This window comes from Kogia breviceps, chromosome 3 (assembly GCF_026419965.1).
Source record: "Kogia breviceps isolate mKogBre1 chromosome 3, mKogBre1 haplotype 1, whole genome shotgun sequence".
Classification (NCBI taxonomy): Eukaryota; Metazoa; Chordata; class Mammalia; order Artiodactyla; family Physeteridae; genus Kogia; species Kogia breviceps.
Genome location: NC_081312.1, coordinates 25,513,170 through 25,527,924, shown reverse-complemented (window position 1 = coordinate 25,527,924; position 14,755 = coordinate 25,513,170). Strand labels below are relative to the sequence as shown.

General features: G+C 44.1%; 1 protein-coding gene across 5 annotated transcripts in view; it reads right to left on the bottom strand.

The window, feature by feature from the left end:
* Positions 1-2,995: 2,995 nt before the first annotated feature.
* Positions 2,996-14,755, bottom strand: part of TMED8 (transmembrane p24 trafficking protein family member 8) — a 27,398-nt gene continuing 15,638 nt past the window's right edge. For 3 of the 5 annotated variants that reach the window (XM_059057645.2, XM_067027993.1, XM_067027992.1), the window contains exons 3-6: positions 10,226-10,355; positions 8,353-8,479; positions 7,637-7,942; positions 2,996-6,385 (exon numbers count right to left, since the gene is read on the bottom strand). In XM_059057645.2, coding sequence (XP_058913628.1) covers positions 6,168-6,385; positions 7,637-7,942; positions 8,353-8,479; positions 10,226-10,355 — 781 coding nt within the window. In that variant the 3' untranslated portion in view covers positions 2,996-6,167. Of the gene's footprint in view, positions 6,386-7,636; positions 7,943-8,352; positions 8,480-10,225; positions 10,356-13,698; positions 13,781-14,755 lie in introns of all 5 variants that reach the window. The other 2 variants (XM_067027990.1, XM_067027991.1) reach the window with 1 other exon arrangement.

The following is a 14,755-nucleotide window of genomic DNA, read 5'->3' as shown; positions in this document are numbered from 1 at the left end:
AACCACACAGCCATACACGAGTTACCCAGCTACCCCAATGTGGGACTATACGTCATAATCCCTCCTCAGCCCTACTTCCAACCTCGGTTGATCGCCTTTATCAACTCAACTCAGTTATTATTTAATTCTGGTTAAGCAGTAAACTGAGGCCTTGGATACCATGCTGCCAGTGCTAAACAACACCATAAATAAGAGAAGTGGAGGGGGGCCTAAGTCCCTCTCTTTACCTCTCAGCTGTGTGGAAATGAAGGCCTAGGGGCAGGATCCCATGTGCATGAAAATTGGGACTCTGGCCATAGGAATATTCACCATCTACTGGGTTGCTGGAAAGCACCCAACTTGTGACTGGTTTTAGACACCCATTCCCTATTTACTCCCCAAAGAATCACACATCATGGCTCCATGAGCACAATCAAATACAATGAATACAATGACTTGCTCTCTAAAGAGCATAAATCCCTTAACAAGCTACCCCTCACAACAACAAAAAATGAAATCACCTTCCTTCAGACGGAAACTCACTTTCCCTTTTCAACCACTGAGATTCTACATGGATGGTGCTCTTTCTTTTCTAGCAAATTCAGGTTTCTAAAAGGTCTACACTTTTGGCCAGGTGGAAAGAGACTAGTTAAAGTGGTTGATTTGGACCTTTTAGACCCGGGAGAAATTCTAAATGGAAGCTCTAAAAGGAAGAACAAACTGTGTCTGTTTGGTTGGTCCCATTGCCTGCAGTGTGTGTGTGACTGTCCCACACAGATTAAAGATGGCGATTCCTACACCTCACAGGGAAGTCAGCCTACAGAGGGCAGAGCTTGTTCACAAACACACTCTTGTGGCTTGAGGCTCTTCTGGGATGTTGATTAAAATTAACCTGTTTCGGGCTTCCCTGGTGGTGCAGTGGTTGAGAGTCCGCCTGCCGATGCAGGGGACACGGGTTCGTGCCCTGGTCCGGGAAGATCCCACATGCCGCGGAGCGGCTGGGCCCGTGAGCCACAAGTACTGAGCCTGAGCATCTGGAGCCTGTGCTCCGCAACAAGAGAGGCTGCAACAGTGAGAGGCCCGCGTACCGCAAAAACAAACAAACAAACAAAAAAATTAACCTGTTTCATACCTTTTTAGCCATAGTCAAAACCAACTGAGGCTACAGTGACACAGCTGGAACTCCTCCTAGCCTCTTTCTAAACTCACCATCTTTTTTCATGGCACTGGACTCACAAGTCTCAGAGAATATAGAGATGGAATCAATCTTCACGTCAGGATTACACTTAGCAGAGGAGACCTACTGAAAAATATTTCTAAAGTCGATCCTGTTGGAAAAGACAAGTAGGTTTGGGATTTCTCCAACAAGCACAGTGAGAACCAGTGAGGCTTCTGGCCTAAAGAACAATTCCAACGGATGAAATGCAAACTAAAGAACTACACAAAATCAGGATATGTGCAGAATTCTGGGATACATTTGATAGCTTTTCTCTCTTCCTCTCATTGTTTTCATTCCTTACTATCAATATAAAAAGTCAGTTCACAAGCTGCATGAACTGTTTCACTCTTGCCCCTTCCTCTAAAACAATAGCCTTTTGTGTAAATGTTAGGGTCACTCAGCTCTGTACCTTAGAACCTTATACTTTGGGGTTAAAAGGCAACCTTTTGCAGAAAAGCAGTCTTAAAATAAATATAAAAATACGGCCTTTGTGTTTGGGCTTCACCTAATTCTTTCAAAGAGGGACTGGATAGGGCTCATCAAAAACATGCAAACACATATTTTCTCTAAACGATGTTTTACAACAATATCTAAACCCAGTGATCAAGATAAGACAGTGAGCTTTCAGGTTTAACTCTTCCATATACATATTATAAAGGGACAATATATACTTTTTAAAAGTCTAAGATTTTCTTTCCTAAATAACAGATTAAAATATTTTTAAAGTGCATGAATCAATTAAGAAAAAAAATAACGAAGAATGGCCTAATTTCAAGTTGCTACCTACTTCCCTTTTAAAGCTACATATTATCTGAGGATTGAGTTTTAATTTCAGAGTCCTGAGGATGTGTTGGAAAGGAACAGAAATTAGAATAAAGTCCTTCCAGAGCAGTTTCACAATTACCTTCACTCTGACATGCCAGGTAGAGAAGAAAACATTAGAAATTATGGCCTGAGGGAGAGAGGAAATACAGCATGAGTTTTGAAAGATGGAGACCAAGAAACATTTTTATGAGGACCACCTCCCCCAGGTAACTGGCATTGAATGAAATAATTTTGCTAATAAACCAGGAGCTCTCTGACATAGGAGAGCTGATGTCTGTGCAGGGAACATACTCTATTGGATACCTGTCAAAAGGAACAGAATGGCAGAATCATCTTTGTTTAAAAATTAGCAGTTTCGGGCTTCCCTGGTGGCGCAGTGGTTGAGAGTCCGCCTGCCGATGCAGGGGACACGGGTTCGTGCCCTGGTCTGGGAAGATCCCACATGCCGCGGAGCGGCTGGGCCCGTGAGCCATGGCCGCTGAGCCTGTATGTCCGGAGCCTGTGCTCCGCAATGGGAGAGGCCACAACAGTGAGAGGCCCGCGTACAGCAAAAAAAAAAAAAAAAAATTAGCAGTTTATAATTTTAAAATCTATGTGCTGGATATACATAAGGGTGCTTACTATATAGTTCTTTTAAATTTTTTTTAAACATTCTTTTTTTAAAATTTATTTTATTTATTTTTGGCTGTGTTGGGTCTTAATTGTTGTGCGTGGGCTTTCTCTAGTTGCAGAGAGTGGGGGCTACTTTTTGTTGCGGTGCGTGGGCTTCTCATTGCGGTGGCTTCTCGTGTTGCGGAGCATGAGCTCTAGGCATGCAGGCTTCAGTAGTTACGGCTCGCGGGATCTAGAGCGCAGGCTCAGTAGTTGTGGCGCACGGGCTTAGTTGCTCCGCGGCATGTGGGATCTTCCCGGACCAGGGCTCGAACCCGTGTCTCCTGCATCGGCAGGCGGATTCTTAACCACTGCGCCACCAGGGAAGCCCTCTTTTAAATTTTGTTTGCTGAAAATTTTTCAAAATAAAATGTTAGGAAAAATGAATACTCTAAACTTTCTAAAAGCCCCGTCTCTCAACAAAGTAGCAAAACTAAACAAACTGAAGAAACTGAAGAACTCAGCCACTCTGTAGAGAGACTTCCAGTCTCTCTCCTACTGTGAAGTACCTTCTTTCCATTGTATGTTAATATTTATTTATCCTCTAAAGAAGAGGGTGAAGGTGAAAGCAATGATTTTCATTTGATTGTTTGGTTCTGTAAACTCAGACAGGGAGAGACTAAGGAAGTGACTACCTCTTAGGGTCTGGTGGACTATGAAATTCTCAGTAATTACCTGTGTTTGGTAAGTAATATTTTGTCCCTAAAGTTCAATAATTTCAGATACTTAATATAGGATAGTGAATTAATTAGATGGTGAATTAATTTACCTATATTTTGTGAATGGATCGATGAAGCACTGACTGTTAATGAAACACCAGTACAGAATGAAATGTAACAATGTCCAGGACTTCAAAAGTGACCAGACTATAAGAGGCACACAGAGGCTATGGGAACAAGTCCCTCAGGCTTCCCTGATTCAACAGAACTAGGATTCCAAAGAAAATAAGTACAGGCTCTGATGGCAAAAATAAACAACAATAAATGTTATCCCAGGGAGCTTCCAATGGCCTGACAGCTCCATTTTAAGAGAAAGTCAGAAGTTAATAATAAACAGGAAAAATAAGCCAGGCTTTAGCTGACTGGGGAACAGCTCAGTAGAAAATTATTTTATAAAGATTCTATTCAATTAGCTAAGGCATGATTCAACTTCAGTGATGAAAAGATCAGTCATACAGTTACCAGATGGGATAACGCATAGCAAGTTTGCTTTCACTGCCCAAACAGGCAGTCACTAAAATAATTTCTAACTTCTTACAAGGTATATAAATTTGGGCCAGTATAATCTTCTATAAAATGTACTCAAATATAAAATAATGGAGGTATGAGGCCGCTCAGAGGATGGGGATGCTATGGTGGTCCACAGCATCCTCTCCTACTTGGGGCTTTGCCCCCAGAGGAACAGAAGGTGCGGCTGTATCGCCCTTTGTTCATAACGTAGGTGCCACTACAGGCCTATTGTGAGAAGCCCTGTTCTTTGAGTTTCTGCCTCTGTGCAGAGGGAAGGCTTGGTGTGAGGTACCCACACAAGGAATGAATGAGCTAAAGGAAACATCATGAAGAAGCTGACTCCTCAGAGTAGGCAAAGGACTTTGAAGTCCTAGAATCACAGGATTCCTCTGGTTGGCTAGTCAAGTCCTCTGCACAATCTGGGGCAAATGGGCAGATTCCCTCACAATCTAGAATTCCTAACAGGGAGTGCTGGGGTAAGCTGGCGTAATCCATCCATCTGAGAAGGGGCAGACTCTTCCCAAAGCATCACAGGACTGACCTGCAGGAGTGGAACATTATCCCTTCCCCACTTCTCCTGAAATTGTCAGCTTTAACTCCACAGAAGAGGTACCCTCAATGGCTCAAAGCAGATGGAAGCCTTCTGAGAAACAGATGGAAACTGTTTCAAAGGCAAAATGAAATGTGCTTTAAAAATAAATAAAGTGGGCTTCCCTGGTGGCGCAGTGGTTGAGAGTCCGCCTGCTAATGCAGGGGACACGGGCTCGTGCCCCGGTCCGGGAAGATCCCACATGCTGCGGAGCAGCTAGGCCCGTGACCCATGGCCACTGAGCCTGCGCGTCCGGAGCCTGTGCTCCGCAACAGGAGAGGCCACAACAGAGAGGCCCGTGTATCGCAAAAAAAAAAAAAAAAAAAAAACCAACAAAAAAGAAAATAAATAAAGTAATAAATAAATCTAACTATTCCTCAAAATCCTAAGGCAGTAACAGGCTTGACACAAGGGATAAGAAAGGAGGTACAGATAATCGCAGTGGTCCCTTCTCTGCCCCCTCCTCCACTGGGGGCCCGGACACCCTACTGCTCTGGTGACACTGGCTGCAGCACCCTGGGGCCTCAGGGCTCACAGGGTGGAAAATGCGGTCACCAGGGACTAAAGAACAAATACACCAGCAGCAACAGTGAAGTTTCATTATCACCTTTCCTGAGAGACTTTGAACACCAAAAGCTTTGAGCCCTCAATGCAAGAAACCTAAATCCAGAAACTCTGGAAATCTGAATGGTTCCAAAGCAAAATTTCTAAATAATAACACTCCTAAAGACTAAAAAAAAAAAAAAAAAAAAAAAGCTGTGGGGAATCTGGAGTGTTGTTTTATTTGTTTTTTTAACCTCCTCTCTCAGATTGTACCCCTCCTTCTTTGATTATACAAAAAATAATAATTTACTAACACTTGACTTTCAAAAATGTGGGTTCTGACATCAATCCAGTACCTAATTTCCACCCTTTCCCCTTTGACCACCAGTGCCTCTTGAAATAGGAAGTGATGGAGGCAGTTTTTCTTCCCAGAAGATCTTAGACTACAGTGATCATCATTTTGGATTGCATGGAAGTTCTTGCTGTAATGGCAAAGACACAGACTTAGAAAAGGGAAAAGAGGAGAGAAAGAGGTGGAGTCAAACGATCAGGACTAATAACACCACTCCAAAGGCAGTGAGGGCTCCCAGCCTGTGCTAGAGACCACAAAGAAACAGCAGGTAGGAATATGGCAGTGGTGAGAGGCTGGACAGAGCTTTCTCCATCCAGGAAACTGGGATCCTTCATGGACAATGTGCTTTGCTCTCTTCCAGCCCTTTCAAAACGTGAAGAGAGTGGGTGCCACTAAACACATCTGCAATAAAAGCTCTGGAAGAGAAGAGAACAGCAACTGAAATAATACACCTTGTACCAAAACAAAACTATTTTTAAAAGGCAACACCCAACTTTCAGGCTTTTGCCTGATAGTTTCCTCCACAGAGAGATTTTGCTGGAGTCTAAAGCCAGAAGAGCGTGAGCCAGGGACCACGGAACAGGGGCACTACACCACCATCTGCAGAAGCCTGGGAGGGGGAAAAGCTACGTGGGGTCAACAGTCAGGCACACCAGCCAGGGCGTGAGGGTCAGGAGCCCCACGCTCAACTTTTAGCTCTTGCCTATCCAAAACAAGAGGCCCCAGCTGGCAGCCTGCTCCAGCCACCAAACACTGCCTGCCCCCTGTCCCAGCGGGCCTTCAGCTGGTGTAGTAGATGTGGAAGTAGAGAGTCTTGTTGCGCAGCAGGGAGTAGGAGTTGTCGAACTTGAGCAGGTAGATGCCCTCGCCAGGGTAGTCGTGGCTGCCGGCCTGCACGTCTCGGTGGCTGTCCCGCCGGTACACGGGCATGACCTCCCCATAGCGGCCCCGCAGGGAGCTCCTGGAGCCTCGCTCCACGTCTCCAGCTGGGACAGGGTCTGCATGAGCAAAAGGCAGTGTCTGGATACGAGTTCAGAGACCAAGTGCGCCTACCTGAGGGTGAAAAGATGGACCAGGTAACCCAGTGGCTTTCACTCAGGGGAGATACTACTGCCCTCCTACGGGCATTTGGAAATGTCTGGTGGCCTTCGGGCCATCAGTGACCAGTGTGTGATACGGGCATTTAGTGCACAAGGGTCCTGGAGTGCTAAATATCAGGATAGTACCTTCTCAACAAAGCAGTGTCTCACCCCAAATGCCAATAGTATCTGCACTGAGAAACAATGATTTAGCCTTATAGAGCCTTCCTAGCTCCAGGAGTATCTGGAAATTTCCAAGGGGGAGAAAAAGATATTTAGAAGGGAAAATTCTGACATCCTTTCATCCAACAGGTAAAAGAACTAGCTAAAGGAGGTAGGAAATGCGAAAAAGTGCTGAAATGCTGAAAGTGCTATATGGAGTGACCCCAAACTCCTACTGGTCCCCCTGAAGGGCAGCAAATAAGATCTGAGGTTCTCCTCTTTCCTGAATACATGCAGAATTCCCTGCAGACTTGCTTTTCCATGAAGAAGCGAGTTAAGGGAATGACTTAATGACTTAATCTTTCCTGTAAGATTATACGGGAAAATAAAGGAATAAGGCTAATGCTTAGAACCTACTCTTATACTACAAAACAAACAAAAAAAAGCAGCTTCAGGGCCATGTGAGTAGGCGCTGCAAGTAACAGCTGGAACAGAGCACAGAGACTATTTTTAAAACTGCTCTTGTCAACCAGCTGTGACAGTTTGGAGGGAGGAGAGAATGGGTACATTTAGCAAATTGTAATCACTTAGTTTGGTTCCAGACCAAGAATAAATGTAAATATCCCACAAGTAAGAGAGAAACATAAAATAATCTCAGATTTATACATGTGATCTGAAAAACACTGCCCATACATACACCAGCACGGACCCACCCCTTTTCCTGCCCCCAACCTATCCCTGTCCCCAAGGAGATCTTGGGGGACATGGCTAGGTACTGATTAAAAAGAAAAGAAGCTTTCCACTAAGGCTTGATCAAAGCCACCCCATCAGAATGTTCTTTGAGGGTCTGACTTTGACCTGCATCACTCAACTTAGCTTGCCATGCTGAAAGGGATTCTTCACCTGCATTCTCAGGAAGAGGATGACCGGTATAACACAGGAAGTGATCGCTGCAAATTAGGTTGAGACAGAAAAGGAAACTGAAAATTATGTTAAAATTAAATTTACCTTCAATCTCCTCCTCTTCTTCCTCATCTTCATCCTCATCCTCACTGGAATCACTGACCTGCACCGTTATGTCCGTGCTGGTTACAGGGGTCCAGTCAAAGTAAACTCCAAAGCCAATGTCATAGTCATCGGTCGCAAACTCCCAGCAGACACGCTTCCCCTCTGGGTGGGTAGGTACCCGGATGGTCACCACCTCACCCCGCTTCACCACCAGACGGCTGTTCTTCTCTTTGCCCAGCTTGCTTTTGAATTCCTTCATCTTGGCAAAGGTCCAGATGCACGGAGGAGCCATCAGAGGTGGGGAGACTAAAAGGACAGGCAGCTTACTACTGAGAAAGAAACCCGGAGGAAATGCTGCCACACCCGTCATTTTGCTTAGGGAGGTTGTCATAGTCGAAGACATTCTTCCTACTGGCTTCCCTGACTTCTTTTCACAAGGAAAGAGAGAGCACTGCCCTGAGGTGTGTCAGCTACTCAGCTTAAGAAATAGGTCTCTTTAAGTACCATATATATACCTGGTACTCTATCCAGAATGTAATATTCAGACACTAGTTGTTTTTCCTCCTTTTGTAATATAATCACCTATGTAATCTTATGCTTTCTCCTTCCTTTCTTTCTTTCCTTCCATCTGTCTGCCTGCCTTTCTTTAAATACCCACTGCGAACCAAAAAAAAAAACAAACAAAAAAACACCCTCCACACCCCCAAAGGTCTCACCTCTCCTGTGGTCCCCAAGAAGGTCTGCAGATTCCAAATCAGCTGAAAGAATATCTACAGCTCCTGTGTGCTCAGACTGGATCATAACGATGTCCCCAGACCTTGGCAGACCATGGTACTTGGCCATCTGAACAAGAGAACTCTGGTTACGGGACATATATAAAGGCGGATTCCAGTTAGCCTCTTTCCACCTGAGGGCTGCCTCCCCTGCCCTATTACCTCCACTCTCCCAACTCACAGTCTGAGTGCTAGTCAACATTCCTGCTCTCTCCTCCAGCTACAGGTTGCTAATAAATTCTACCAACTTTTTTTTAATGCCATCAACATGTTCCCTAGTTTAAAGCTTCTTTCTTGTTCTCTCCTGCTTTTTGCAACTTTCCCACTTCAGACTCTTCATAAAATCCTTGCCCATGAACATCCTCAAAATTTGCTACTGACGTTTCCATCGACAGCGTTTCTGGGTGCAGCGTTTCTGGGCCACGCCTGCACAGTCCCTCCCTTCGGCTCCTCTCAGAACAGCTCTTTCATCTGGGCTTCAGCTCAACCTTCACTCGGCCACACGTCCTCCTGCTACAATTTCCATCCAAAGGTTACTTCCAGGTCACTGTCAATCAGTTCACCAAACTGCTGCAGAGAGAGAATCTGGCTCCTACTCTCTGGCTATCTCTGTCTCTCTCTCTCACCCATGGCACACCTTGGATGTCTCACCCTATAGGTTGTCTCATTCACTAACAATGTTGTATAATCACAGTCTCACCTTAGACCAGCCCCAGGATTTGCATTTAAACAGTGTATTTGCTGCCAGACATCCAACTTGCATGTAAGTGCAAATATCACTTGATACTCAAAACCCTCACTGACCCATGGCAGGAGCCTAGAGTCTCTCCCTAGTGGGTTTCACTTCAAACCACTCAGATTACCATTCCCCTATTTCATGCTATTATGCCTTAATTTCCTGCTCCTTCTCCAAGCAGTTGACAAGCAACTCAAGAAGAAATGTACGCCTACTGCCAACACGGAAGAGCACACCAGTGAGACAGCAGTCCAGTTAAGGAATCAGAATTATATTTGCAATAAATGAATGAATGAATAAATGAATGCTGTAATCCTCCCAGACTATTTTCTCATAATATCTGTTTCTGAAGAGTAAGTCCTTCAGCTCTTATTTCCAATGTTAAATGAGGTAAATCAGACTTTGACTAACTTGCTTGAATGAGTCCTTCCTCTTACAGAAGGTTAAACAAAAGATTTAGTTTGCAACTTATTAGATGCATAGACTTAGTAAAGTCACTAACAGCTCTTAGTGTCAGTTTCCTCATCTTTAAAATGGGAACATAATGGTACCTATCTCACAGGGTTGTTCTCAGGAGTAAATGAAATATTGTATTATGGATAAAAATGCTTTGTAAACTCTAAAGCATCATACAAATGTAACTATAATGTTCGGCATTGTCTTTACTGACACCATTTGTTATTCTAATATATATGTTAATAATGATACAAGCAACCATCTCTCCATGGCAGGGAGACCACTACTACTGATACCATTTCTATGGAATCTTTATCATAAATACCGAGTAGATCTACCACAAGAAAACTGAGACTAACATATAATCGAATGGTTAAAGTTTCCTCACATCGAGTGGATTTTAGACAACATGGGAACATTCATTATAACACTTCATTTTTTGAATAGATGCTTACTGGGTGCTAGTACAGTGATGGACCCTGGGGAGGATACACATGATCATTCCCCAAATAATTAAACCTGAGATGACAGTGCTTTCTAATTCCAACCCATCCAAATTCATCTAAATTCTGTTGCCACAAACCAGTGCTTTTCAGAGAGAGAGAGTAAGAATGTGCACCCTACCTTGCTGAGGACCTGGGCCTGGTCTGCAGACAGCAATTCCTGTTCCACCGAGGCCTGTGCCTCCATGGCACCAGCTGCCTTCTGCTGGCCTTCTGTGGCATCCTCCCTCACCGGAGATACCATCTGTGGCCTCCCAGACAAAAAGAGCATGTCAGTTCAACGACTCTTTTTTTATTTTTCCGGCCACACCGTGCAGCTTGTGAGATCTTAGTTCCCTTGTGGGATCTTAGTTCCCTAGCTGGGGACTGAACCCGGCCCCTTGGCAATGACAGCATGGAGTCTTAACCACTGGACCACCAGGGAATTCCCCTCAAGGACTCTTTTCAAAGGCACAATGGTCCTGGAGAAACTCAGAAAGAAAAAAAACCTTCAAAGGGTACCCCTAACCCCTGCTTTCATCTGGCATTTGGGCCCACCGTCATTTCAGCTGACCACTGCCCAGGGCTGAAATGGCCTACAATGAAGCAGTGACAGCATGTGAGGGCTCAGGACTGACAACACCACATCCCAGGCTCTGAGAACCATGGTAAACACACAGCTCAGTCATCTGAGGTAGACCACAGGTCTGGTTTTTATTCCTCACTCTGGGACCCATGCCATTTGCTCTGCACAGAATTTCAACAAAAGAAGAGTTAGAATCCCAGTTCTGTTCCACACATAAAGCTGCTGTTAGAAGCAAAGGAAGAAGGCCTCACCTAAGCCAGAAACTGATCACAGAACAAAGGAAGTACAGACTGATTAGCAAGGCAACCCTCTCGCCGTTATCCCAGGAGCCATTCAGCGTTTCCATTCACACCCTATCACTGATATCCATAGCACATCCAGTTCACTTTTTTAAGCACGTTAATCTACTATCCCAATAACTTAAAACACAACTATTGGGACTTCCCTGGTGGCGCAGTGGTTAAGAATCTGCCTGCCAATGCAGGGGACACAGGTTCGAGCCCTGGTCCGGGAAGATCCCACATGCCATGGAGCAACTAAGCCCATGCGCCACAACTATTGATCCCATGTGCCACAACTACTGAAGCCTGCGTGCTCTAGGGCCTGTGTGCCGCAACTACTGAGCCCACGTTCTGCAACTACCGAAGCCCGCGCACCTAGAGCCCGTGTTCCGCAACAGAGAAGCCGCTGCAATGAGAAGCCCATGCACCACAACAAAGAGTAGCCCCCATTCGCCACAGCTAGACAAAGCCTACACACAGCAACAAAGACCCAATACAGCCAAAAATAAAATTAAAAAAAAGAAAACCACTATTCCAATAGTTGATTTTAAAGAAGCAAGGGAATAATTTATGCTCTCTTCCATTTCTTCTGGCTTTGGAGAGACTAGAAAGTGAGTTAAGAGCCGGGGCTGTAGCACAATACTCCAGGCCTCGTGGAAATCTGTTGCCAACAAAAAGTGGAGTAGAGTCTTTAGACAAGCAGTTAGCAAAGTATGGTCCAGGGACCCCTGGCGTCCTTAAGACTCTTTCAGGGGAGTCTGTGAAGTCAAAACCATTTCATAATAATTCTAAAATATTATTTGCCTTTTTTCATTTTCATCTTCTCAAGAGTTTACAGTGGAGTTTTCCAGAGACTACATGACATATGATATCACAACAGAATGAATGCAGAAGCAGATCTGAGAATCCAATTGTCTTTTGTTAAGACACACATTAAAGAGATTTACAACATCCCTCTTCTCACTAAATTATTTTTTCTTTGGAAAACAACTGTTTTTCATTAAAGACATGTTATTTATGTTAACATGTAATGAGTTCCTTATTATTTTAAATGAATGGATAACTATTTTTTAATTTTCTAGTTTTAATTACTAGTATAGTAAACATTGTAAGATATAATTCACAAAAACAAAAATTCTTTGAGGTCCTCAATAATTTTAAAGAGTGTAAAGTTTTGAGAACTGCTGCTTTAGGGTATCGTCCATTTCCTCAGACAGGCTGAGCAAACAACTGGGAAACAGCACAACTGCATGGGGAAACAGAGGGCTTATTTTGGAGTTCATTAGTTTCTTCTTTCTTTCTTTTTTAACATAAACAAGAAAGATCACTCCTAGTTTATAAATTACCTCTTCTTCAGATAAAACAGAGCCATCTTTTGGAATATCTAAGTCACTGCAATTTACCTCAGAACAAACAAGAGGTGGTTACTATGAAAATCAGAGGAGCTGTGGTTGATTATTCTGTGTAAACTGTAAATTGGTCTAGGCCGTGAGCCTATTTTATTCTCTTAAACCCAGAGATTAGAGCCCATTTTGGGTCCTTGGCACTACTTATTATGTCTCCTCCTCTATTAGGAGGTGAGCTTGATGGCGGGGACTGGGTCTTACTCCCTCTAGACTAACAGCTTCCATAGCCAAGCTTGTCGCATGGAACCCTAAGGCCCTTTGAACTCTGACCTCATCTCCTAGAATGACCTCCTCTTGCCTTGCCCAGTCCACGCCAGTCACAATGGCCTGTTGAATCTCTGAGTGTCCTCAAGCACCTCAAGCACTGCCCCACTGAGGGTCTGGGGGCCTGCTATGGCCTCAGCCTAGAATACTCTTCCCCCAGTTACTCAGGGCTTCCTTCTGTCCTTCAGGTTTCTGCTCAGCCATCACTTTCGGAGAGGCTTCCCCTCCCTGGCTCATCATTCTTCACACCCTTACCCTGCTTCATTTTGCTTCACTGCACTGATGACTGCCTGACATATTATATACCATATTTTGTTGACTGCGAGATGCATATTTGTTTTCAGATTTTAATACAACTGAAATACAGGATGTCCTAAAACCTGGTGGTATCTTAAAACTGCCGTGGGCCTGGAGTGACATGGAATCCCTCCTCAGGGGATTTGCATTTGCTTCTGCCAGGGCTTGGGAATGCTACCAACTGAGGTGACTTGAATTATGTTCTGTTTAAGAGTTTTGTTTGGACCACACTGGCAGAGTGAATTTACACAACAGACTTGTGGCTCATATTCTCAGGGGAGGTATTTTTCCCCCCTTACACAGCGCCAAGGTTGAGACATTCAAGTTGCCCTGCTCTCCTTTTCTGTGTGGGGCAATCTCTTTCCTCGTTTCTCTTTTCACTGAAGGTGCAGGCTTTTGCAGGAGATCTCTTATTAGCCTATCTTGGGCATTCTTTCCTTTCTTGGTGGTATAAAAAATAACAGTACAGGGCTTCCCTGGTGGCGCAGTGGTTGAGAGTCTGCCTGCCGATGCAGGGGACACGGGTTCGTGCCCCGGTCCGGGAAGATCCCACATGCCGCGGAGCGGCTGGGCCCGTGAGCCATGGCCGCTGAGCCTGCGCGTCCGCAGCCTGTGCTCTGCAATGGGAGAGGCCACAACAGTGAGAGGCCCGCGTACCGAAAAAAAAAATAAAATAAAATAACAGTACATCTTATAGTTGATGACAACTTAGATTCTATGAAATACGATGTATACTTTTTTTCCATCTACCTCCCCAACTAGAATATAAGCTACATGAGACCTGGGATGTGGATTGTCTGTTCATTTGAGGTATCTTCAGTGCCTAGAACAGTGCCAGGTAATAGCAGGTTCTCAATAAATATCTGTTGAATGAATAAATGAATAAGTTAACTTTTGTTTGGGAACAAAAGGACTATTCAGAATGTGAGAACACAATAGTTAATCTGACCATCAGCCTGACCTTACTGTATATGGCATCTAAAATGTAGTTTCTTCTTTGCCTTTGTGCATGCTACTTTGTATAAATATGGTTCTGCTTATTTAAAAAATATTTTAAACAGGACATGCACAGCTACATAAATTTAATATTCACATTAGCATTTTATGCTCTGAAGAATTAGTGAAAGGTACTTTGGGAAAGATAAATTGCAAATCACTTGATGCAGATGATAACCCATGTAAAGGAAAAACTCTCACTGTAAGCCTTCTGGTTTATGCTAACCCAGAGCAGGGAGGCCATCCCAAAGGGAGGGAGAGATTGGCCAGCCAGCCTCACTAGAAAAGATCGAGAGTCATGCCGTTTCCATTTCTAAAATATACAAAACACAAACACCAGACTGCAGGCGTCATGCATGCTGGATTTTTTTTCTTCACACATTAGATTTTAGAAATAAAACTTGAAATTTTAACCTCCTTTTTTCTAAGAATAGTCTATATTCTTCACTCAAAAAATTTATTTACTCTTAGTATCTAAAAATCAGCTCTGTACCAAAAGCCATCCCCCAAGGATCCTTCAAATCAACACATGCAGGGACTTCCCTGGTGGTCCAGTGGTTAATTCTCTGCACTTCCACTGCTGGGGACAGGGGTTCGATCCCTGGTCAGGGAATTAAGATCCCGCATGCCACGGGCCGTGGCCATGGAACAAACAAAAATCAACATGTGCAGAAAAAGCGTGGTGGCAGGAAAACGGAAGGACAGAAGGACACTCTTCTCACAGGATGTGATGAGAACATGAATTATCTCAAATAATCAATGCCTGGAGGAGGCTATGTCTTCTAAAAGTATCCTTATATGTAATAACCTAGTAGCTCTAAGCATAGAACTCAAAACCCTTC